Source organism: Microcebus murinus, chromosome 28, assembly GCF_040939455.1.
Source record: "Microcebus murinus isolate Inina chromosome 28, M.murinus_Inina_mat1.0, whole genome shotgun sequence".
Classification (NCBI taxonomy): Eukaryota; Metazoa; Chordata; class Mammalia; order Primates; family Cheirogaleidae; genus Microcebus; species Microcebus murinus.
Window position 1 is genome coordinate 2,251,983 of NC_134131.1, and position 24,728 is coordinate 2,276,710.

The 24,728-nt window shown below is 43.8% G+C and overlaps 1 protein-coding gene and 1 non-coding gene across 3 annotated transcripts; one reads left to right on the top strand and one right to left on the bottom strand.

The window, feature by feature from the left end:
- Positions 1–2,766: 2,766 nt before the first annotated feature.
- Positions 2,767–2,957, top strand: LOC142865511 (U2 spliceosomal RNA). Its single transcript, XR_012915712.1, has one exon. It is a non-coding gene; the product is annotated as a U2 spliceosomal RNA (small nuclear RNA).
- A 656-nt stretch (positions 2,958–3,613) lies between these two features.
- Positions 3,614–23,758, bottom strand: LOC105883872 (zinc finger protein 354A). 2 transcript variants are annotated; one of them, XM_012787395.3, is made up of 5 exons: positions 23,567–23,758; positions 21,744–21,830; positions 18,157–18,283; positions 17,132–17,227; positions 3,637–5,760 (listed from the first exon to the last, which is right to left on the bottom strand). In XM_012787395.3, exons 2-5 carry the CDS (start codon positions 21,774–21,776, stop codon positions 4,202–4,204), a joined length of 1,815 nt encoding a protein of 604 aa, XP_012642849.1. In that variant the 5' UTR covers positions 21,777–21,830; positions 23,567–23,758; the 3' UTR covers positions 3,637–4,201. The 2 variants fall into 2 exon arrangements, with proteins under 2 accessions (XP_075854678.1, XP_012642849.1); XM_075998563.1 differs by lacking the exon at positions 17,132–17,227 and having other exon boundaries at positions 3,614–5,760.
- Between the last annotated feature and the right edge of the window lie 970 nt (positions 23,759–24,728).

The following is a 24,728-nucleotide window of genomic DNA, read 5'->3' on the forward strand; positions in this document are numbered from 1 at the left end:
ACCAAAGCAGTAAAATTTTCTTTATTAACTCAATTGAGGCTCTGCAAAAATTTTATAGTGTTTCTGAGCACTAATCTAGAAGATAGAAGATAGCCTTATAAGCAAGATTTTTCAAAGCAAAAACATTGCACAAGGGAAAAATTTTTTTGTCACTGTGATTATTTGCACCTGAGGTTATATTGTAAAAGGATAAGGCATTTTAGATTTTTAATCTCTGCAATAGAAAATGGAGCAATTACATTTTTATTGTGGTGGATTTTATCCTATCACTTTGAAAATGTCTGCAATTTTAGAATCAAAAAATATTTTTGAGCTGAAAAGATTGATGTGATGATATAAAATGTGGAAGGTCATTACAACTTCTGCAACTTATTTTCATTTGAATTTCTTTTAATCAGAAATATTTTATCCCTTTCTTTAGTAGTTGAGGATATATACCTTTTAGGTTTAGCTGTTAGTATATGTTGGTTTATATCTCACTTTTCATCATTTTTTATATTGAACTAACAGTTCTATACTGCAGAAAGAGCCTCAAAAGGACTTTTCCCTAATTTAACAGATACCCAATGTTTTGAAAATAATGAAATTTGCACTTGCATTTGGAAATCAAATATGCACAAATGAAAGATGGAAAAAATGAAAGATGTATTCTTTTTTTTTTTTTTTTTTTTTTTTTGGAGACAGAGTCTCGCTTTCTTGCCTAGGCTAGAGTGAGTGCCGTGGCGTCAGCCTAGCTCACAGCAACCTCAGACTCCTGGGCTCAAGCGATCCTCCTGCCTCAGCCTCCCGAGTAGCTGGGACTACAGGCACGAGCCACCATGCCCGGCTGATTTTTTTTATATTATATATATTAGTTGGCCAATTAATTTCTTTCTATTTTTTTATGGTAGAGACGGGGTCTCGCTCAGGCTGGTTTTGAACTCCTGACCTTGAGCAATCCGCCCGCCTCGGCCTCCCAGAGTGCTAGGATTACAGGCGTGAGCCACCGCGCCCGGCCGAAAGATGTATTCTTAACACAAAATATAAAATTAAAAAATAGATTATAACAATTATAACAATCGAAAACACTGAATAAAATCTCACAAGGTTGAGGCACAACTAACAGTAAATTGGGGTTGAATTGTTCAAATAGTTGCACACTTACAAATTAACAATAAACTGAACTTGATATTGTGACAGAAAAGGTGAACTTCATGTGTACCTGCAAGGGAGAGCTGCATTTGCAAGGACTGATTCCTGAAGAGAGCCAGAGCTGATTTTATTCAAGGTTTTTGGAAGTTTGGTGTCCAGGGATTGGTGGATTTTCAGAAGCAGGAGTGCTTATGGATGGTCAGACTTTCAAGTTTGCTAGCGTGGTCACTGCAGTAAGGCTGTACTGACGGGCAGACTTTCAGAAGCATGGCCACTGGAGTGAGGCGCTCGCAGACCGACAGCTAGGAAAACGAAGCAGTCACTAACTGGCCGACGCCCAGGAGCTGCAGGCTGTCATCAACTTGGTAACATTCAGAAATAGCCACTGGAGTGAGGCTGCCGCTGAATGATTTTCAAAGCATGTGTACTGATCCAAAGATCTAATTATCTGGGATTATTTAAAACTAGGGACTTCTGCCAAAAGAACAGTCTTTTCCTTTCTTCAATATGGAAAGCAAGTACTTTTATTCTCAGTTCCCCCTTTTTGTCTTCCCTCAGCCAAATGTGGGAGAGACTATAAGGGATTGTTCAGATCTTTATTTGCAGAGGTATGATTTCTAGCTTGAATTGGCATTAAACTTAAGTATGATTTCTAGCTTTTGTTGCCACTTAAGCGATTTAAGTGCCAATTATTGAAGCATAAAAATATCTTTAAGTGCTGATTTTTCATTAATGGGGAAAAAACCCTGAGTACATTTAGGGTGTCCTGACAAAGTCAATACCAGATGCTGGACAAAAATCATTAAATACAGCACGTCTATCTGGCAACCCTACCTGTGAGTCAGCTTAGCTTTCTTCTCACTCACCATCATCACCTATTTGCTTGCAAACCATGTTTTATTCTAATACATGATGATCTGTCTCCTGTTCTCCACCCATGTTGTCCCTGCTTGAGTTTGGATCCTCATTCATCTATCACTTGAATTATAACAGCCCAGATTTCTAGGCATCAGTCTGTCCAGCTTTCTTCAACCCCCTAAATTTATCCCCTACACAGTTGCCAGAACAATTCCCTTTCTTAACATTTTTTAACCCATCCAGCAATTTTAGGATAAAATCCAAACCACTTAGCATGGCAAATAAGGCTTTCTGCTAACTGGCCTCGGCTTTCTACTGAAGCTTTAACATCTACCATTCTCCTGCTCACTAGTTCTACACTTTTAGGTTTCCCAAACATGCCAATATTACTCACTTCTACTTTGGCACATGTAGTTTCCTCTTATTTGGCATGTTTATTCCACCCTCAGAAGAGTCCTATTATTCCTCCAAACTTGGTTCAGGCCCTGCTGCCTCTGGAAAGCTTTCTTTCGTATGTCCAGGCTCCCTTGATGAGGTCTCTTTCATCTTGTGCAAATTTTACAACATTCTTATACTGCAACATACTGTCATAAGTTATTTGCCTATTACAACAAACATGCTTATATACTGTGATATAATTTTACTCATTTGCTAGTTCCTCAACTCCATCCCTTCCCTGCCAATTTATGGCTTCTTGAAGAAAGGCCTTTCTTCTTAAAATTTGCAGTGTGTGGTACAATATCTGCCCCAGTTAAAAAACAAACAAACAAATTGCTGACTGCTTCTCAGCCTTTTGGCTAAGATCAAGTATAGGTATGTGTTCTTATCAGTTTAATATCTGATACACCCTCTATTCAAGGATAATGTATCAATGGATTTCTGGAGCAGGGAGATGTAATAGGAGCTTGTTCCACCCACTCCACACAGCAACCTAGCATAGCAGTACCTCCAGGACTGCTATACCAATCCCACAAAAATGAAAAAACAAACAAAAACCCCCACATTTACTAAGTTTATGAAGTAACTGATGTCTATCTTAGTATGTCTATGCTGCAATAACAAAATACCTACTGGGTAACTTGTAAACTGAAATGTATTTCTCACAGTTCTGGAGGCTGGGAAATCCAAGATTAAGATGCTAGCAGATTTGGTGTCTGGTGAAGGCTGTCTTCTGGTCCAAATAAGGTATATTCTTGATGTGTACTCATGTGGTGGGAAGCAGAACAAGATCCCTCGGGCCTATTTTATAAGGGCACTCATCCAATCCATGAGGCCTTCACTCTGATGACCTAATCACCTCCCCAAAGGCACCACTTCCTAATACCATCACCTTGGGGGCTAGGATTCCAACATATAAATTTTGGGGGAACACAAAACACTCAGACCACAGCAATGTCCTTTTCAAGATTTTGCCATGGGTCTTAGAATTGTTAAAATTCTGGTAAGTCCTTTTGCTGTAGCTTTAGACTTGAAATAACTGCCTATTTTTATCTTTGATATACCTAAGGTGACAGCTCACAGGATATAGCAGGTATACTTTCACAATAAATATGACTTCAGGGCAATGAAAGCATTTCTGAGTACAGACTTAGGAATTGAGTAGAAAATTCCCAATTCATAGCAATTACTAGAACAAAAGAGACCAGGTTTTTATTTTTGTTTTTTAATGAAATTCATGCACAAAGTTTGACACCAGGTCAGGAAAAGGACAAACCCCAGAGACTGAGAGGTAGTTTACAATTCATTTTTCCCTTATTTTGGTCCTTTTCTCTAAAAATGTATAATTTCTTTGATCAATTCTTTCATATGCTATTAAAATGTTACATAAAAATATTACCAGTGTATATACTTTGACGTTTTCTCTAATGAGAAATCCAGGGCACACCTCCCCACCTACTTAGATGTTTCTAATGATCACATATGAAACCTAGCATATACTGCTGTAGAAAAAGGGAAAACAAATACCTTCTACTTTATAAATGACCAAAGTTAATGTCTCCAGTTGTAAATTCTTCATCTCCGGCTATTTTTAAGAGTCTGACAGGCACAGACATTTTCCTCTCTTACACAGTCAAGGTTTATCCATGGAACTTAATATCTAATGAGGACTAATTACAGGGTTTTTCATATCCATTACATTTATACATCACTCTCAAGTATGTATTCTCTGATGAACTTTGGTTTAAGGCTTTCATACATGCAAATCTACTTTCTAGGAGTCGTCATCAATATGAATTCTATAATGATTAGTAAGGGATGACCTGTGGTTGAAAAGTTTTCCACATGTACTACATTCATAGGGTTTCTCTCCAGTATGAATTCTCTGATGTGCAATACGTGATGAGCTTTGTCTAAAAGTTTTCCCACATGTGTTACACTTAAAGGGTTTCTCTCCAGTATGAATCCTTCGATGTTGAATAAGAGCAGAACTTTGGCCAAAAGATATCCCACATTCCTCACATCGATATGGTTTCTCTCCAGTATGAATTCTCTGATGATTACTAAGGGATGAATTACATCTGAAGGTTTTCCCGCACTCATTACATTTATAGGGTCTTTCTCCAGTATGCATTCTTTGATGCTGAATGAGAGCCGAACTCTGTCTGAAGGCTTTCCCACACACTTTACATTTACATGGTTTCTCTCCAGTATGAATTCTCTCATGTATAATAAGTGTTGAGTGGGAACTTAAGGCTTTGCCACATTCATTACAATTATAAAACTTTTCACCAGTATGGATTATTCGGTGTCTATTAAGCCGTGAAATAGAGGTGAAGCCTTTTCCACATTCATTACATCTGTAGGGCTTTTCTCCAGTGTGAATTCTTTCATGTTGAATAAGAGATGCACTCTGACTGAAGGCTCTCCCACATTCACTACATTTAAAAGGTTTCTCTCCAGTGTGAATTCGCTGATGATAACGAAGGGATGAGCTAGACTTAAAGGTGTTGCCACATTCATTACATAAGTAGGACTTCTTTCTGGAATTTCTTTGACATCCAGAAAGGGAAGTATTACAACTGGAAGGTTTCCTACCTGGATTATATCTACAAGGATTGTCTTGAGCATGAATTTTTTGATGTATGAAAAGGCCTGACCTTCGGCTGAAGGCTTTACCACATTCTTTACACCTATAGCATTTCTCTACAGTATGGGTTCTTAGATGTTTATAAAGGGATGTACTGAGAGTGAAGGCTTTCCCACATTCTTTACATATGTATGGTTTCTCTCCAGTATGAGTTATTTGATGCTGAATAAGAGCTGAACTTTGGCTAAAGGCTTTTGAACATTCTTTACATTTAAATAATTTTTCTCCACTATGGTTTTTCTCATGTTTACGAAGGGATGAAGTGTTAAGGAAGGTTTTTTCACACATACTACATTTATAGCGTTTCTCCACTGTGATTTTTCGTTGATTAAATAAATTTGAATTTTGTTTGTAGCTGTTTCCTTGTAGGTCCCACTTTGGTGGTGTTTTTTCTCTGGGAACTGTCTGTTGCATCACAAGAATTGATTTGGGGCTGATGTTTTGAACAAAATCAATATTTTTATGGCTTCTTTCTATAGTCAGGATTTTTTTGTGGGTAACTGAAACCATATGAAAACTTTCCTTTTTATCTTGCTTTTTCTCTAATCTGCCTCCATGTATGCAAGGCTTTTCTGATTTCAAGTCCCAGGGCCCATTCCTTTCGGATCTTTTCGTTATCAGGCCCTGAAATGAAGAGTCTTGTGTTTGAGTTGACTTTGTGGTTTTATGACTGTTCTTCCATTCTGGAGGGGAAAAAAAAAGAAAATGAAGATGTTTCATGTGATATCACAGTATTTAACTACTGAGACTAGATGTGTAGAGTGAATAAATAAATATTGATGATATTTAAATATGGGCCTAGCATCTGGCCAACACATAGCAAGAAGAAAAAACAGGAGAGTTAGTATAACAAAATACAATTGATGGATACTGAAATACTAGGGAAAAGAAAAGAATAAAGCAAGCCGATTTTAAGAGAGTAAGAGTTACCAGAAGAATTGGCTAATTGAGAACTGAGAAAAGGATTATGAGGGGAGCATGAGTTGGGAAAGGCAATCTGGGTCAGTATCCAAAGCCCATGATGGACTCCTAAATTATCTTGACGTTTTTCTCTGTGTAATCATTCCTAACCAAAAAAGTCTTCCCCCTTTTCTCTCATACCAAATTCCTGTGTATCCTTCAGATTTAGTTTAAATATTAACTCTCTATGAATTCTTTCTTGATTCTGACCTTCCACAGTCTATTCCCCTTAGTACAGCACTTACCAGTATTAAATATAAGTATTACACATCTTTATAATATATATACACATATATACTATTATTATATTTACATTTCTTTCCATATCCATCTCTCTCTCTTTCCTTTTCTAACATGTGTTCTTCTAACAAGCAGATTAGCACGCACTATTTTTCTACAGATCCTCTTGACAGCACCCCAATTATATATAAAACTTGTTAGTCTTATAAATCTTATTTGTATATTCCCAATTTGAACAATGTCAATATTCTTAATTACTTACACATTAATTTCATATATACAAATACACATTTTCATATATACAAATATACATACATATTATACATAAACACACACACATATCTCAAACCCCTACTTAAGTTGCCTTCTAGGACAGTACATGGGCTATTGAAGAGGTTTCAGGGCCAGTTCAAACAGGAAAGCATTATCAAATTAATCTACAGAGGTGCCACAAGGTAGGCATGAAGCAAGCTGAGAGCTGCAAGCTAGGGAGGCAACTTGAGTTTATGCATTAAGCAACAGAGGCCATGCAGGAATGGCTCCAAAAAGTCAAAGATCAACAATAAGTTAGGCATGTATTAAAGCAAGGTTAACATGAAAAAGTAGTAAAGAACAGAATTCAATAAATATTAAAACTGGGTGAGGATACGATACAATATTAAATTCTGTCAGGAGAATTGTACACATTTGACATTTTCTCCTGGGCTGGAAGTAACCATTTAAAGAGATCATTTGCAACTCACTGTATTTGCCATTCCCATCTATTTAACATTCACTTTCTCACCTCTGTACAAATTACTCCTGCTTGTTAAATGCAGTAATATACTCTGGTTTTTTTTTTTTCTACCATTGTTCACTTTTCAGTTTCCTTCATGGATAACCCCTTTTCCATTTCTTTTTTAAAAAATGGCATTCCCTAGGGTTGTGGACTTTTTTGCCCACTCTAAACAACTTGGCTAATTTTATATGCATCCATATCTTTATTATTTATTGTAAAGGAAAGAGGAGTTTTTTATACTTTCTTCTTAATACCTTTCTAGTTCCTTCCCCATTTAAATTTTGCTAAATTAAGCAACCAAATTTCAATACATAGTCAGGCACAGTGGCACATGCTTGTAATACAGTTACTACAGACACAGGAGGATCATTTGAGCCCAGGAGTCAGAGATCAGCCTGGGCAATACAGCAAGATCTCACCTCAAAAAAAAAAAAACCAAAAAAATTCAATATATTATTTGGGCCATTTAGAGGATAGTGACAAAAATGGAGTCCTTTCCCCTGTGTTATTTCTAGGTTTAGTACATGTGCTGGGAAGAAGGTAGCAAGATTCTGCAATTTAGATTCTAGTGCATAAGATAACAGTAGAGATCCTGCCTTAGGCCTTAGTGTAAAGAAAGTCTGCAGCTATGTGACCAATTCACCTTTATGAGAAACCTGGGATTGGGTACCTAGGTGGTATTTTGTTTCCCATGCATTACTGTTTCTACCATAATTCCTAACTAACGTCCCTGTCTTGAGTCTTGCCCTCTTCCAATTCAGTCTACACCAGGGGTCCTCAAACTTTTTAAAGAGGGGGTCAGTTCACTGTCCCTCAGACCGTTGGAGAGTGCACACTGTGGGCCCGGGATGAGTCAGCTGCTAAGCAGGACAGGCAGCCACAGCAAAAACACCTGGAGGGCCGGATAAATGTGCTAGGCGGCCTGCATGTGGCCCATGGGCCGTAGTTTGAGGACGACGCCTGGTCTACACAGTGCAGCCTTTCTAAAATCCATCCCTTATTGTGTTGCCAACTTCCTTAAGATCCTCCAACAGATTTTTTTTCAGTGATTCATGTATGAAGTTGAGTCCTTTACATGGTAAACAAGGTACGTCATGATCTGACCTTTGTCTACTTCTGGCCTCACCTCCTGCCCTGGTTTATTGCCAAGGAATGCTGAAATATATGCAGCACTGTTTTTTCCCCCTCTTAATTCTTTATTTTTATATAAATGGGGACATCCTTTCCATTCACAAATATTCACGAAGTGCATACTATGGGCCAGGTAATGTTCTGGGGAATGCAGATAATGTGTTGAATAAGACAGGGTTCCAGTTTCAAGGAGCTTACACTGGGAAGAAGGGGGAATAATGTGACTACTAACAAGCAGATAAATAAAAGCCATACTGATATCTGAAGAAAGAGCTTCCCAGGTAAAGGAACCAGCAAACACAAAAGTAAAAGTGTGGCTGGCTTCTGAGGAACAGCAAAGATACTGGGTGGAGTGCAGTTAACAGGTAAATGGTAAAATGATAAAATAAGACTGGAGCAAGAGGTGAGGGGCAAATCCTCTAAGGCCTCCCAGGTCATGATAAGGACTTTGGAATTTTACTCTAAGCCTGATGGGAAGCCACAGAGGAATTGTGTCCTCATTTGACTTGGCTACTGAGTAGAGGAGACTATGCTGGGCACCAGTGGGGCAGGGAGAGGAGAGGCCACCTAGGAAGCAGAAAGGGGTGGTAGTATAGATGACTGCATCAGGAAATACTGTGAAGGAAGACCTACTGGGACTGGAACTAACAGGACTCACAGGGTACTGAGAAAGAAACAAAAAGGTTAGGGATCACTCCTAGGTTTCTAGCCTGAAAATGCTAAAAGCCAGTACCAGATGCTGAGAAGGAGAAGACCACGAAACAGCAAGTCTCAGGGGGTATTCTGTTTCAGATATGTTTGTCATGGCTGAGCTGCCTTAATAGACACTGGAAGAAGATACACAAAGGCTCATTTGTGTATACTATTATGGAGATCCAGGAAAAGGTCAAAGCTATAGATGATGCATTTGAAAGTTGTCAGAATTTTAGCTTTATTTAAAGCCAAGGAACTGAAAGGAATCACTTTAGAGGTTGGGCAGGTGTGGTGGTTCATGCCTGTAATCCCAGCACTTTGAGAGGCTAGAGGTGGGAGGATTGCTTCAGGCCAAGAGTTTGAAACCAGTCTGGGCAACATAGTGAGACCCTGTCTCTACAAAAAATTTAAGAATTAGCCAGTTGTGCTGGCCTGTGCCTGTAGTCCTAGCTACTTGGGAGGCTGAGGCAGGAGGAATGCCTGAGCCCAAATGCTGGAGGCTGCAATGAGCTACGATCCTGCCACTTGCACTCCAGCCTCGGTGACAGAGTGAGACCTTGTCTCTAATAAAAGGAAAAGAAAATGAAAAATAAAAGAATAATTAGAGATAAGAAGAATAATATCAGGACAGTATGATATTCCAGAGCCAAAGGAAGAAAGTACTTCAGCAAGGAGAGAATAATTGCAGCAAATAATTTGATGACTAAAAACTGAATCCTGATCGTGGCAAGATGGAGGTTGTTTAGGATATAACAGTGCTTTCAGTGGAATAATAAAGAAGAAAGCTCAAATGGGATGCACAGAAGAAACAATGGGAGGTGAGAAAATAGAAACATCAAGAATAGAAACTCTTTCAAACAGTTTTGTTTAAAGGAGAATAAGGGCCGGGCGCGGTGGCTCACGCCTGTAATCCTAGCACTCTGGGAGGCTGAGGCGGGCAGACTGCTCCAGGTCAGGAGTTCGAAACCAGCCTGAGCAAGAGCGAGACCCCGTCTCTACTATAAAAAATAGAAAGAAATTAATTGGCCAACTAATATATCTAAAATTAGCCGGGCATGGTGGCGCATGCCTGTAGTCCCAGCTACTCGGGAGGCTGAGGTAGAAGGATTACTTGAGCCCAGGAGATTGAGGTTGCTGTGAGCTAGGCTGATGCCACGGCACTCACTAAGCCTGGGCAACAGAGTGAGACTCTGTCTCAAAAATAAAATAAAATAAAATAAAATAAAGGAGAATAAGGAAATGAGACATGAGGAGTTTTTATTTTTTAAGGGACATGATTATAATGCAAGAGTCCGTATCAATTCTGGGAAACTCATCCCAATTCTAAAGTCCTGAATTCATGTTTTCCACTAAGGCAGACATGAGTCTTAGACTGTAGACATCCTAACTGTTCCTTATGATCTGCTTAGAACTTTCTATATGCCTATAAATATGTTTTCTGAGGTAGAATTCAACCTTTACTCCCTCCTAGATTCAAACCCAGGCCTGACCTACCTCCTGATGAGCAAGGTTAAGATTCAGGTCAGAAGTTCAGAGACCTGAATGATCTTGCTAATGACCACTGCCCTGACTTGCTCCCTTTTTTTTTTTGTTTAGAGTCAGAGTCTCACTCTCTTGCCTGGGCCGTGGCATCAGCCTAGCTCACAATCTCAAACTCCTGGGCTCAAGCCATCCTCCTGCCTCAGCCTCCCGAATAGCTGGGACTACAGGCATGCGCCACCATGCCCGGCTAATTTTTTCCATATGTTTTTAGTTAGCCAATTTAGCCTGCCTAAATCTGAACCCAGTGCATTCCTTTTCAAACCTTTTTTATATGTATTTCCCAGTTCAGAATAACATCAAAACCTTTACCATAAATTCTTAGTTTCATTCTGGAATCTTCTCTGCAAGCCAAGTCTAGGCAGCCATCAAATTTTCTTAAATGTCATCACTAAAAGGTCTCTAACAGCCATCATGAATACGGCCAAGTTCAGAATTTTCTTACTCTAGAGTGACCGTTGATTCTCAATTTGTTCCTTCGACCTACTTCTCATCTTTCCAGCGTTATTTCCCCACTATTAAGAGTTAATCCCTCTTAATACATAGAACTCCTCTTGTTATTTCAGAAATCATTGATTGCTGCTTATTTGATTCATTTATCAAAAACTTAAAAAGCATCTACTATGTATTAGGCTCTATCCCAGGCACTGGTGGTACACAATATACTATGGATCCAAAAATACAAAGAAAACAGTCTATTTCTTCAAGGAGTTTACACTTTGGCATAAGAGATGAAGAAGTTAATGGGCAATCACAACAAAATGAGATAATTTCTACAATAAAAACACAAGGTAGAAATGGATGCGAACATGGGCTTAGAACAGCATCCAAACTATCCTTAGAGAGTGGAGGGTGCAGGTAGGAAGGATGCAGGTGGTGGCTAGAGTTTTCTGGAAGAACTGACATAGAAGATGGGATTTTAAAGGATCAGCCACAGGACAGACGGAGGGGTAGAACGAGGGCTGAAGGCAGCATTCAAATCTGTGAACCCAAGTCGGCTTCCAGACTCATTTCCTGAAGTGTCCCTGACCACTTTATGGCCAGTCAGAGTCAACATTACTTCTATAAAAATGTCACTTTTAAAAATCTGCAGTCTCATAAGTTTTCTAGAGTCAGAGAACTCAGGAAGCTAGCTAATGCTGAGAAGTATGCATAAACCATTAATAGGCGTAGTAGTACACATTTGTAAACACCCTCCATAATGTTTGTGTTGGTGGAAAAGAGAAATGCTGTTGTAGAAATTTTATTGTAGTAACTTTAATTTTTAAAGCTTTATTGTGGAAAATTTTCAGCATATGCAAAAGTAGCATGAATTGTATAGTGAATACCCAAACCAGCTTCAACAGCCACTAACGCTGCTCCATCTATAACCTTCTTACGGGTTAAATTGTGTTTTTAAAAAAAGATATGTTGAAGTCCTAGCTTCCAGCACCTTAGAATGTATGACCTTATTTAGAAATAGGGTCCAACTAAATGAGGTTATTAGGGTACGCCCTACCCCATTATGACTAGTTCCTTGTAAAAAGGGGGAATTTGGACATGGGCACGCACAGAAGAAAAACAAGAAGACATACGGGGAGAACACAATGTGAAAACTGAGGCGAGGATAGGACGGACGCGGCTCCAAGCCAAGGAACACTCAGGACTGTCGGCCACTACTACAAGCTTAGAGTAGGCAAGGAAGAATTCTACCCAGAGTCTCAGAGGGAGCAGGGCCCTGCCAGTATCTTGATTTTTGGACCTCCAGCAACTGCAAAATACATTTGCTGTTTTTTTTTTTTTTTTTTTTTTTTTGAGACAGAGTCTCACTTTTGTTGCCCAGGCTAGAGTGAGTGCCGTGGCGTCAGCCTGGCTCACAGCAACCTCAAACTCCTGGGCTCAAGCGATCCTCCTGCCTCAGCCTCCCGAGTAGCTGGGACTACAGGCATGCACCACCATGCCCGGCTAATTTTTTGTATATATACTTTTAGTTGGTCAATTAATTTCTTTCTATTTTTAGTAGAGATGGGGTCTTGCTCAGGCTGGTTTCGAACTCCCGACCTTGAGCAATCCTCCCGCCTCGGCCTCCCAGAGTGCTAGGATTACAGGCGTGAGCCACCTCGCCCGGCCTACATTTGCTGTTTTAAGCCACTCAGCTTGTGGTCCTTTGTTGTCGTACTGCTAAGAAATTAATGCAAATTCCTACATGTCTTCCACCAGATTATGCTAAGCATATCCCAGACATCAATTATTTTATCCATAAATATATTAAAACCACTCTTATTATGCCCACCAAAATTAACACTATTGTTTGCAGATATTTTTGTCCGTAGGATATAAACCACTAATAAATCAAACTGCTATGATATAAAGGCATTTGAAATAATTCTTCACCATGTAGTTAAGCCTGAAATGCAACTAGGGTCATTTGTTTCATTTTATCTTCAATACTTAGGGGATACTTACTTGCTTTTATTTAATTTTGTTTTATTATTTTACAAAACATTTTCCAATGTTTTGTAAACATTGGAATATCAAAATTATATAACAAGATATCTCAAAAGATTTTAGATTTTATCACTGTTCCCTTCAACCTTTTTTTCCCTTCACCTTACAGCTAACCATTTTTATTGATCTGCTTTTATCCTTTTTTTATGCTTTTTTTTTTTTTTTAAGCAGAGTCAGTCACTGCTTAACAACTGGGATATCTTCTGAGAAATGTGTCATTAGGCTATTTTGTCATTATGAGAACATCATAGAGAGTACCTTCACAAACCTAGATGGAACAGCCTAATGCACACCTAAGCTACATGGCATGGCCTATTGCTCCCAGGCTACAAACCCGTATAAGTATGTGATTGCACTGAACTATAACACAATGGTGAGTATTTGTGTTATCGAAATGTATGTAAACACAGAAAAGGAAATATATGGTATTATAATCTTAGGGGACCACTGTCATATATGTGGTACACTGTTGACCGAAATGTTATATGGTGCATCACAATATAAGCAAATATACACATACCATCTTTTTGGGAGGTATGTCCCCCCTTTCTTAGTTAACAGTACTTCTTGTTTTATACATTTCTCCACTTACTAATATATTCTAGAGTGGAACATAGTGGTATTACAGAGGTCTTCCTCATTCCTTTTTATAGCGGTATAGAATACCATTGTGTGGATGTACTACGGTTTATTCAACCATATTCCTTTAATGGACATTTGGACTAACATTAATTTTATTAAATCAGGACTTTACATTGGTACATGATAAAGGCACAGCTTTAAATCAATTTCTACATTGCTGAGAAGCAAAAAGTAACATTTATAAAATCCTGGCTCAAATGGGACCTGCTGAGCTACCATCATCCAAAGCCACATGTAACCAATATCACTTCTTCTCCTAGCCAAGAATAGAGTCAGCCTGAGGCCTCAGAACTACTTCCCAGAGGGAGGAAGTTCTCTGTGTGCTGACATGGAAAGAGCTTCAATACATACCAAGTGGAAGGTGCAGAATATGATGCATTGTATACCGGTTGAGTATCCCTTATCTGAAATGCCTGGGACAGGAAGTGTTCCAATTTTTTTTTTATTTTGGAAATTTGCATTATATTTACCAGTTGAGCATTCCTAATCTGAAAATCTAAAATCCAAAATGCTCCAGTGAGCATTTCCTTTGAACGTCATATAGGTGCTCAGAAAATTCAGAAAATTTTGGATTTTGGAGCATTTTGGATTTTTGGATAAGAGGCACTCAACCTGTCCTATAACCAAGTAGAGAAAGAAACATAAAAATATTTGTTTATTTATGGATAGATGAGCTCTTCCATTTAGCGCTGCTGTCTCTTCTTCACCTCTGATTTTGTCTCTCTAAAAATACTTCTCTACATAGTGCATTCTAAATCTGGCCATCTGCTCCCTCTCATTCACCAATCATCAGCTCCATTCTGGCTTCTGCCCCACCACAACCCTTGTTAAGGCACTATGACCTCCCTGCAGCTAAGACAAGACACTCTCTTCAGTTCTCACCTAACTTACCTCCTTCGAAACACAATCTTCCTATGCTAGAGCAACCCTCCATTTTCCTCCATGTTCTTCTCATTTTCCACCATCTCCTTTGTATGCTAATTTTCCTCTATCTGATCTTTAATCCTTGAAGTTCCTGAGGGTTTAGTCTTAAACCCCCAATTCTTCTCACTGTGCCTCTTTCCACAGGCCAAATTCAATTACAAATTTATACTAGATGCAAGAGGTCTCCTCTGCTCTCTTCTCCCACTTTTGGGCAGCCTACTCAAAATAGCAACCTAGCTGCCTCAAAGTCAACATGTCTAAAGCCAAATTCATGATTATTCCCTCCAACCTGTTTAACCCATTGTTTCTGTAAATGGCACCAGTTCTCAATCAAAGCCTTAAGAAGTATCCTTACCACCTCTCTCTCTCAGCCCTCTCATCAATTAAATATTCTACCACCTCAAAGTGTCTTAAATTCATCTACTTCTTACCTCCCCTGTGAGTCCCAGCCCTGTCTACCTCATACCCCTGGCCACCAGTGATCAATACTTGAGGTGTTTCACTCTACCTCACATGAAAACTATCCCACACCAAGGGCGTCTTGTACCCTGATCACACTGGCTCCTCCTCTTCCCTCATAAACCTCATGGAAAGTGCTTTCTCCATTCTCCAGGCCTGATTAACTTCCTGCCTCCATGACTGCAGTAAGCCATGTAAGGTTTACCACCTCTAGTTTTGCCTCACTTTAAATCTATGCCGTTGGATGCTTCCAAAATGACCCTTCTTATTAAACTCAAATCACTTAAGAACTTCATGAATATAATGAGGACTGAACTCTAATTTTTTGCTAAAATCTCCTTCCTGGCCGGGCGCGGTGGCTCACGCCTGTAATCCTAGCACTTTGGGAGGCCGAGGCGGGCGGATAGCTCGAGGTCAGGAGTTCGAAACCAGCCTGAGCAAGAGTGAGACCCCATTTCTACTATAAATAGAAAGAAATTAATTGGCTAACTAATATATATAGAAAAAATTAGCTGGGCATGGTGGCGCATACCTGTAGTCCCAGCTACCCGGGAGGCTGAGGCAGGAGGATGGCTTGAGTCCAGGAGTTTGAGGCTGCTGTGAGCTAGGCTGACGCCATGGCACTCACTCTAGCCTGGGCAACAAAGTGAGACTCTGTCTCCAAAAAAAAAACAAAAAAAAAACTCCTTCCTAAGGAGGCCAGCAGGGTTAGGCTGACAAACAGGAAAATTCCCACTAAGCGGCTTTTGTTAACCAAACGAAGCAGTGGTTTACTTCCTGACCTGATTCTGGTATGGCATTAACATCACCTAAAAGATAAAAAGCCCCTGTCTTAACTCAAGCATCCTGGCAGATGCCTATCATAAATCTAAAATGTCTTAACTGAGCATCCTAGCAGGCGCCTATTCTTAAATTTAAAGCATCTTAAAACATCCTAGCAGGGGCCTATTGTAAATTTAAAATGTCCTCCTGTCTGGACCTCCCAGAGTGCCCACAACCTTATCTTAAAATAAGCATATCCTTTCTGGTCTTCTAGATAAAGTCTAACCCTCTCAGCCAATTGCCAGCCAAAAAATCTTTAAACCCACCTATAACCTGTAAGCCCCCGCCCCCTTCGAGATGTCCCACCTTTTTGGGCCAAACCAATGTATACCTCTCATGTATTGATTTGTGACCTTGCCTGTAACCTTTGTCTCTCTGAAAATGTATAAAACTGAACTGTAACCCAGCCACAGCGAGACCACTTGCTCAAGGCTTCTTGAGAGTGGCTCTGGGTCATGGTCCTCAAATTTGGCTCAGAATAAACTTCTTTCAAATATTTCAGGGCTTAGATTTTTTCCGTCCACAATATTCTCTATGATAAATGAAAACATTACATTTAAATAAAGTCCCCTTTCAACAGACCCGTTCTCGATCCCATCCCAAATGTAACCGGTGTTAGCAGCTGAGGTGTGTCCTCCTTCCTCTGTGGCTTATACACGTTACACATAGACACACACACACACACAAGTTTTGTTAAACGTAAATGGTGACGTGTCATAATAATGCTCTGTAACTTGCTTTAGTACTTAATGTGCTTTGGAACTCTGTCCAAATCAGTGGTCTCTTTTGTTTTCAGTGTGACAATGTCTGTCAGAGTAAGGACACATGGTAGCTTTAGCTATTCTTCTACTGAAGGACATTTAAATCGTTTCTGATTCAGATTAAAGTTTCTAAGCTATCAAGGACCATGCGATTCTCTGCTTAAATCCTTCAATGATTTCCATCCCCTGCCACAGAGCGCACATCCTAGAACTGTCCCAGAGCACTTCCTGCATGGCCCTTGCCCAGCTTTCTAGGCTCATTTCAGTCTCACCTCCTTCTTTCCCCAAATACATTCCCTGAGCTTTAGCCAGAATTAATTATTTGCAATTCCTTAAATACACTACGTTTGTCGAATGAATACATGAAAATGCAGCCCTGTTCTGAAACAACAGGAAAAAGCATAAGAGAGACCGAGAGTTTCATTTGTGAAGAGAATACAACAGAATAAGCAGAAGCTCCTATCTAAGAGCCTGGGCTTCCTCTTCCTCACCACTTCTGGAGGACCGAGAACCCTGAAGGGAGTTTCCCAACCCAAATCCAGGCTGCAGCTCCTCTTATTAACCAGATTTTTTTTGTCGTCTGCAGTGATTCCCGGCACCTTGGGCCCACCCACTCACCTAGAGAGCAGCTGCTAGGACTTTCTCTCTCTACCTTCCAGGGATCTTCTCCTTGCTGCAACAGGGAGATCACTTTTGGTTTGGTAAATGGGAGTCCTGCTCATAGACAGAAAAAAAACAAAATAAAAACCACAGACCTGATTTTGTTTTGACACAAAGAGTTTCGTTTCCCAGATTTAAGTGCCAAACCCAGAGGATGGTACAAAAAGCTTCTGTGGGTTGCTCAAGTTGTGCCCCCACGATGTAAGGGAATATGTTAAGGAAAAGGCAAATGACTTGCAGAACACGACTTTGGTATAATTAATTGTATGTTAGGGAGATAAGATAAGCACGCAGCCTTGGTAATTAATAGGCTGCCATTAGCTTTCCATAAAAAAGGGAACATGGGATGTACAGACTGAATAAAATTTGTAAGCAAGTATCTACAGAAAGGATTATGTACCAGGTAGCTTGTTTAAATGCGAAAACACTATCTGACTCCCTTTCAACAAGTGCAGCAGTCATCAAACTAAAGGTTGTGGGTCAAATCCAGACTACCGCTTGTTTATGCATGAACTTAAGTGCACAGAATGATGAAAAAAAAAAGAGAACTATGTTATAGAGACCATTATGTGGCACACAAAGCCTAAAATATTTACTACCTGGCTCTTTACAGAAAAAGTCTGCTGACTCCTGGAAAAGACAAGAGGGAAAGGTAAGTGGTAGGTCGAGGTTGAACAAAGCCCTTTTGAGAGATGAGCAAACCAATCACAGAATAATCTTTGTGGGGAAATGATGCCTTAATCATGTGCAATTATACAGAGGGAAGGGGATGATTATCAGTGCCACCTCCCCCATTCCCATACATGGGGCAATTCCATACCCACTGGGGGAATATGTTTGTGATCTTTAGTTTTAGAGATCTGATTTGTATAATCCTCAAACTCAGCTAAAATGTTTAGATGACCTGCAGCTCTTACTCAGGGAAGAAGGTGCTGCGATACTGCAGTTTGTGTATTCTGTGTCTGCAGAGGAAACGCCCTTACCCAGGGAGAGCAGGTTGCTATAGTTCTCCAGCATCACATCCCGGTACAAGTTTCTCTGAGAAGGATCCAGCTTTCGCCACTCATCCCGACTGAAGAGCACGGCCACATCCTCGAACACCAGCGACACCTGCAAGGACAAGCCATTCCAGCTCACTCAGACCGCCCCTCGGAGTGAAGAGGGCAGCAGTGCGGGAGGCAGCCAGTGTACCCACGAAATGCTTCTGATACTATTCAAGGTCCTGAAAATTCCTGGCCATTTGTATAATGAATAATCAACCAGTAACAGACATATATTGAGCAGCATAAAGCATGAACCAGGCCTTGTGTGAGCCACTATAAGGGATGTGTAGAAGGACTAAGACCATTAGTGGGAGTGTTAATTAGAATAATCTTGCTGATGGTGATTTGAAAATACATATTAAAAAGCTTATAAATGTGTATATTCTTTAACTCACCAATTACTATGTTTGTATTATAATGAACAGCAAACAAAAGTACACACACGCAGTTACTTATTATAGTGTTTATAACAGAAAAAAATGGAAACAATCTAAATACTCACTGATAGAGATTAGGTTAAATAACTTTTTTTTTTTTTTTTTGAGACAGTCTGGCTCTGTTGCTTGGGCTAGACAGCCGTGGCATCGGCCTCACTCACAGCAATCTCTAATGCCTGGGCTCAAGTGATCCTCCTGCCTCAGCCTCTGGAGTATATGGGACTATAGGTGTACACCACCATGCCCAGCTAATTTTTTCTATTTTCTTGCTCAGGCTGGTCTCGAACTCCTGAGCTCAAGAGATTCTCCTGCCTTGGCCTCCCCAAGTGCTACAGGCATGAGCCACTGTGCCCTGCCTAGATTAAATAACTTAAGGCACTATATGTCTGCTCACTCAAACTTGAGGATAGTAATTATAAAAATTAAAATAGCTATTAATATAATTTATTGAATGTTTTATATAGGCCAAATACTTCTCTTAGAGCTTTAATCTTTAGTGTATATTCTTTATTTAATCTCTACAACAATCCTATAAAGAAGGTCCTATTAATGTTTCCATTTTATACAAGAAAAAACAAAGTCACAGAGAAGACATGAAATTTGTCCAAGTCACGTAGATGGTGTAGAAGTGGAATTCCCATTGAGGTGAATGTCCAAGGCTCCATTTTTAATACTTTGCAAAACTGCCTTGTAATGTCTACCTCTTAGGGTTAAGAAATAAATAATGTTCAATAAAGATGGATAGTGATGCCAGTTACACAACAATGTGAAAGTCCTTAAAATACCAGTGAATTATACACTCAAAAAGGGTTAAAATGGTAAAATTTCATGGTATATATATTTTGCCACAATAAAAATTGGTGAAAATGGCAAAATAAACACATACATACAGACATATGCACACAAATAGATGGGCATAGAAAATGATTCTGAGGGATGCATTCTAAAGGGCCCATAGTGACTATCTCTAGATGTTACATACAGTAAGAGTGATTTTACTTTTTTATATATGTATTTTTTTCCTCTAAATTATTATAATTCATGTATGATAAGAAAAAATTTATTGACACTGGCACATGGGGGAATAAAAGAAATTATCTTTGCCCTCAAAGAATTTACAGTCCAACTCGCAGACAAAGAAAACACAAGAAATAATTTGAACAATGAAAGAAAACCATGTAACTGGACAGGAGTGTATGCCACCTCCTAGTTCCACCCTCATACTGCAAATGAGGAAAATAAGGTCCACAGCAGCCAAGATCCCAGGCCACATGCATTATTAGTGGCAGAAGCATAACTAAAAATTTCTAACTATGAACCCACAACTTGGTATGTTCTCTTTCTGATATATATATATTTTTGAGACAGGGTCTCACTCTGTTCACCCAGGCTAGATTTCAGTGGCATGATCATAGCTCACTATATCCTCCAAATCTAGGGATCAAGCAATTCTCCTAGCTCAGCCTCCTGAGTAGCTGGGACTACAGTACATTCCACCATACCCAGCTAATTTTATGTGTGTGTGTGTGTGTGTGTGTTTTCCTGTACAGACTGGGTCTCACTATGTTGCCCAGGCTAGTCTCGAACTCCTGGCCTCATGTGATCCTCCTGCCTCAGCTTCCTAAAGTTCTGGGATTATAGGCATGAACTACTGCACCTGTTCTTACATTTCCTGTCACTGAATTTTACATACAAGTCCACAAGGTATTGATGTACGGGCAGCAGATGTGGTTAGAAAGGACTATGGTATTCACTCGCACACAAAGATGGAGAAGATTCTGGGCAGGAGAGCAACCTGGTTCTGTTGCAATAGAATGGGAAAACCTTAAAGGAAAAAGAACAGACCAATTATGCAATTATGCAATGGCAGGCCCTGGCTGTAGCCTCAGATCAGATCCCACTGCATTTGTGGGTCCAAAAGATAATGCCACGTTATGGAGGAGCTTTGGTAACATGTGGCTGGTGCTCTGAAAGACATATCACAGTTGCAGCTGGATGGCCTGAGCATGGACTGAGGGTCATATACCTCAGCGGGAATTCAGGTGTTAGATGAAGATGGGCAAAGAAAAAACAAGTATTTTCTGGGTGCTAGAAATACTGTGTAGCAATTTCTATCTATTAACATTAATAGTATTATTAACAATACTATTATTATTATTGATAATAGTATCACTCAGCTCCCACAACCACCACATATTGAGCAGTTACCATGGTAACCTGAATTCGGATCCCACCCTGATCTAAACACTTTCCAGGCACTAACTCAGGTTAACTCTCCCCTACGCTTGGAGGTAGGCACAGTTGTTATTCCCATTTTATAGGTTAGGAAACCGGGGCACAGAGAGGTGGAGTGATTTGTCCCAGGCTCACAAACAGCAAGAGAGATGGCCTCCCCAATACCAATACTCCACACAACCCTCCCTTTGGCTTCCTGAGGGGTCTTCTCCCTCCTCTCAGAGGCAGGAGACCTCTTCACTGTGGCCTCCCCGACATAGCTCCCCTAGGTTCAGGCACTATCTCACCTGGATGGCGTGCCTCCCCCTCTCCCCAACAGAAAGATAAAAACAGCAGGTCTAGATCAGTTTTCCAGAGAGTGGTACAAACAAGGCATACGATCCGTCAAGTTAAGAGGGAGATAAAACTAAAAGCCGTAAGTTGGAGAAGACTGGGGAAGGCACCATAAGAATTCTCAGGAGCAGAAAGGAAAAGCAAAGCATTCTCACCGGGGGCTGGAAGGGAGACATGGATGAGTGAAGGAGTCAGGGCCCGAAAGGATTTTTCCCAGGTGTGTATGTCTGCTCTATCCCTAGTGACATAAGGACACAGGCATCTTACCTATCAAATCAGTAACCACAGGGTGGACTGAGATGAGTGAACAAAAGTGTGTCCGGCAGGGAAAGAAGAGAACACCAGACACACGCGGACTGGGAGGGCAGGGAAGCATTCCCTGAGCACCCGCCATCCCAAGGTAAGAGGGCGTCTGCTCTGAAACCTGGCGACGACTGCACTGGGTAGAGAACTTCAGTTGGGAGGTTAAACACGACAACAACAAAATCCATCCACTAGGAACAGAGACGGCAACGAGCTCACCTGAGACCTTGCCTCCCTTTGCTCTGCAGCCATGTCCCCCTCTGGGCTCCTCCCCTGGATGGGCGCAGTCTCCAGAAGGTGGCAGATCTGCGAGAAGGAAAAGGGGGCAGGATGAAGCGCCTTCTGCCTCCCACCCCGAGAGGCAGCAGCCCCGACATCCCTACAGCACCTGAGAACGACCCCACGTGCCGTCACAGAGGGGCGGCACAGGGACCCAGGAGTGCAGGGAACCAGAGGGAAGGGCTGGGCCACGCTGGCGCGGGCCCCGGCTCCTGCGGGCTCCGAGTCTCCACGGGCGGCAGCGCCAGCTGCCACTGCCGGCGCCCCCATTTTACAGATCGGGAAACCGAGGGCGGAGTGGGGGCGGCACGGCGGACCGGGGCCTGCGCACCTGCTCGCGCCTCGCCGTCCGCTTCCTCCTCCCCAAGCGCCCCCGCCCGGCTCCCGACTCTCACCCCAAGCCAGCCACCCCGCGGAAGGGGACCGCCGGGGAACCGGCACACGAACCGGGGTCGCGGTGGGCCCGGCCGGGGGAACCGGCACACGAACCGGGGTCGCGGCGGGCCCGGCCGGGGGAACCGGCACACGAACCGGGGTCGCGGCGGGCCCGGCCGGGGGAACCGGCACACGAACCGGGGTCGCGGTGGGTCTGGCCAGGGGAACCGGGACGCGAACCGGGGTCGCGGCGGGCCGGGCCGGGGAACCGGCACACGAACCGGGGTCGCGGTGGGCCCGGCCGGGGGAACCGGCACACGAACCGGGGTCGCGGCGGGCCGGGCCGGGGGAACCGGCACACGAACCGGGGTCGCGGCGGGCCCGGCCGGGGGAACCGGCACACGAACCGGGGTCGCGGCGGGCCGGGCCGGGGAACCGGCACACGAACCGGGGTCGCGGTGGGTCTGGCCAGGGGAACCGGGACGCGAACCGGGGTCGCGGCGGGCCGGGCCGGGGGAACCGGGACGCGAACCGGGGTCGCGGTGGGTCTGGCCGGGGGAACCGGCACACGAACCGGGGTCGCGGGCCCGGCCGGGGGAACGGGCACAGGAACCGGGGTCGCGGCGGGCCGGGCCGGGGGAACCGGGACGCGAACCGGGGTCGCGGGGCCGGCCAGGGGAACCGGCACACGAACCGGGGTCGCGGTGGGTCTGGCCAGGGGAACCGGGACGCGAACCGGGGTTGCGGGGCCCGGCCGGGGGAACCGGCACACGAACCGGGGTTGCGGGGCCCGGCCGGAGGAACCGGCACACGAACCGGGTCGCGGCGGGCCGGGCCGGGGGAACCGGGACGCGAACCGGGGTCGCGGTGGGCCGGGCCAGGGGAACCGGGACACGAACCGGGGTCGCGGCGGGCCGGGCCGGGGAACCGGGACACGAACCGGGGTCGCGGTGGGTCTGGCCGGGGGAACCGGGACGCGAACCGGGGTCGCAGGGCCCGGCCGGGGGAACCGGCACGCGAACCGGGGTCGCGGCGGGCCCGGCCGGGGGAACCGGCACACGAACCGGGGTCGCGGTGGGCCGGGCCAGGGGAACCGGCACACGAACCGGGGTCGCGGGGCCCGGCCGGGGGAACCCGGACGCGAACCGGGGTCGCGGCGCCCGCGCTGAGGGAGGAGACGCGGCGCCGGCGGGAGCGCGCCCGGGGCGGCCCGCAGGCAGGGGAGGCCGGCCGGCGCCGGCGGGGACCGGGCCCGACCTGACGCGCCGGGGCCGCCGGCGACAGCCGCCGAGGGGCCCGCCCGCGCCCACAAAGGCCCCGCGGAGCCCGGGCCGCCGCAGGCCCGCGCCCGGCGCCGCGTCCCCCCGAAGCCCGGGTCCGCCGCTCACCTCCCGGGCTCCGGGTTCCCGAGGGCCGCGCCTCCCCGAGGGCCGCGCTCGCAGGCGGGAGGCTCGGAAGCGCCCCCGCCGGGCAGCAGCAGCCTGGCGTCCGGCCTCCGCGGCTGACGACGGGGCGAACCTCAGGCCCCGCGGCCGCTCACCCGGCGGCGAACGCTCCGCCGCCCGCTCAGGTCCGGGGGCGGGGCTGGGCGGCCGCGCGTCCCTCTGGGAAATGTAGTCCACGTGGGGCGAGGGAACCAGAGCATTCTGGGAAGTGTAGTTCTCCCGCTTGTCTGCTTAGGCCGGACGTGGACTGAGCTGTCGGATATCTGCGGTCGCCCGCCAGGTGAGGGCCCTAGTGCGCTGTAGGGCTGCGGGTTCCGGGTCTTTGGGAAGGGACGAGGGCGGAGTCTTGTAGCTTTGTGTCTGTGTGAACGCTGGGAGGGCTCTAGATGCTGGCCAGGAACCCACCCATTCCCCAGGGCAGCCCTGAGCAGCGGGTGTGTGCCAAGCGCCATTGCAAGGGGTTTGAAATGCACCCCTGCACGAAACGAATTGTCGCCCAGGAGGATGCTTTTGGGGGTGTGGGGAGCAGGCGACACGCGGTGAACACGGGGTTATATCATCTTAGGAAGCAAATGTGAAGGAAAAGCCAAGCAGAGCAAGGTTGGGGGATCCGGGCGAGTGGGGAGGGCGAGTAGGGCGGCCTCGCTGGACAGGTGAGGAGGAGAGAAGGAGATTCTGAGGCTGTGCAGGGGAGCCGGGAGGGGCCTTCCCGGTACTGAGGAGCCAACGCATATATATATATATATATATATTTTCAGATAAATCTTTTCAGTTATAAAAAGAACACACATCCTGTTTAGAAGGTTTGATAAAAATGGGGAGAGTGAAAGAAAAATGTTGCCCATGCCACCATGCAGAAATAGTAGTTAGCATTTTGGTGAACATCTTGTAAGAGCCCTTTAAAGTCCATTTTAATCTTTCAGTCATGACTGCCGCTCTCCTTTCAACAAAATGAGATATTAGAGTTGGCACTTGAGACCTTTTTGGGTCTCCTCCCTGTTTAAAATATGCCTTGAACACTTGAATTTGCCAATAAATATTCTTCTTCAGTAGTATTTCAATAGCTTCAGAGCACTACCAGGCTGGCTGAGCAAACACCCTTTTC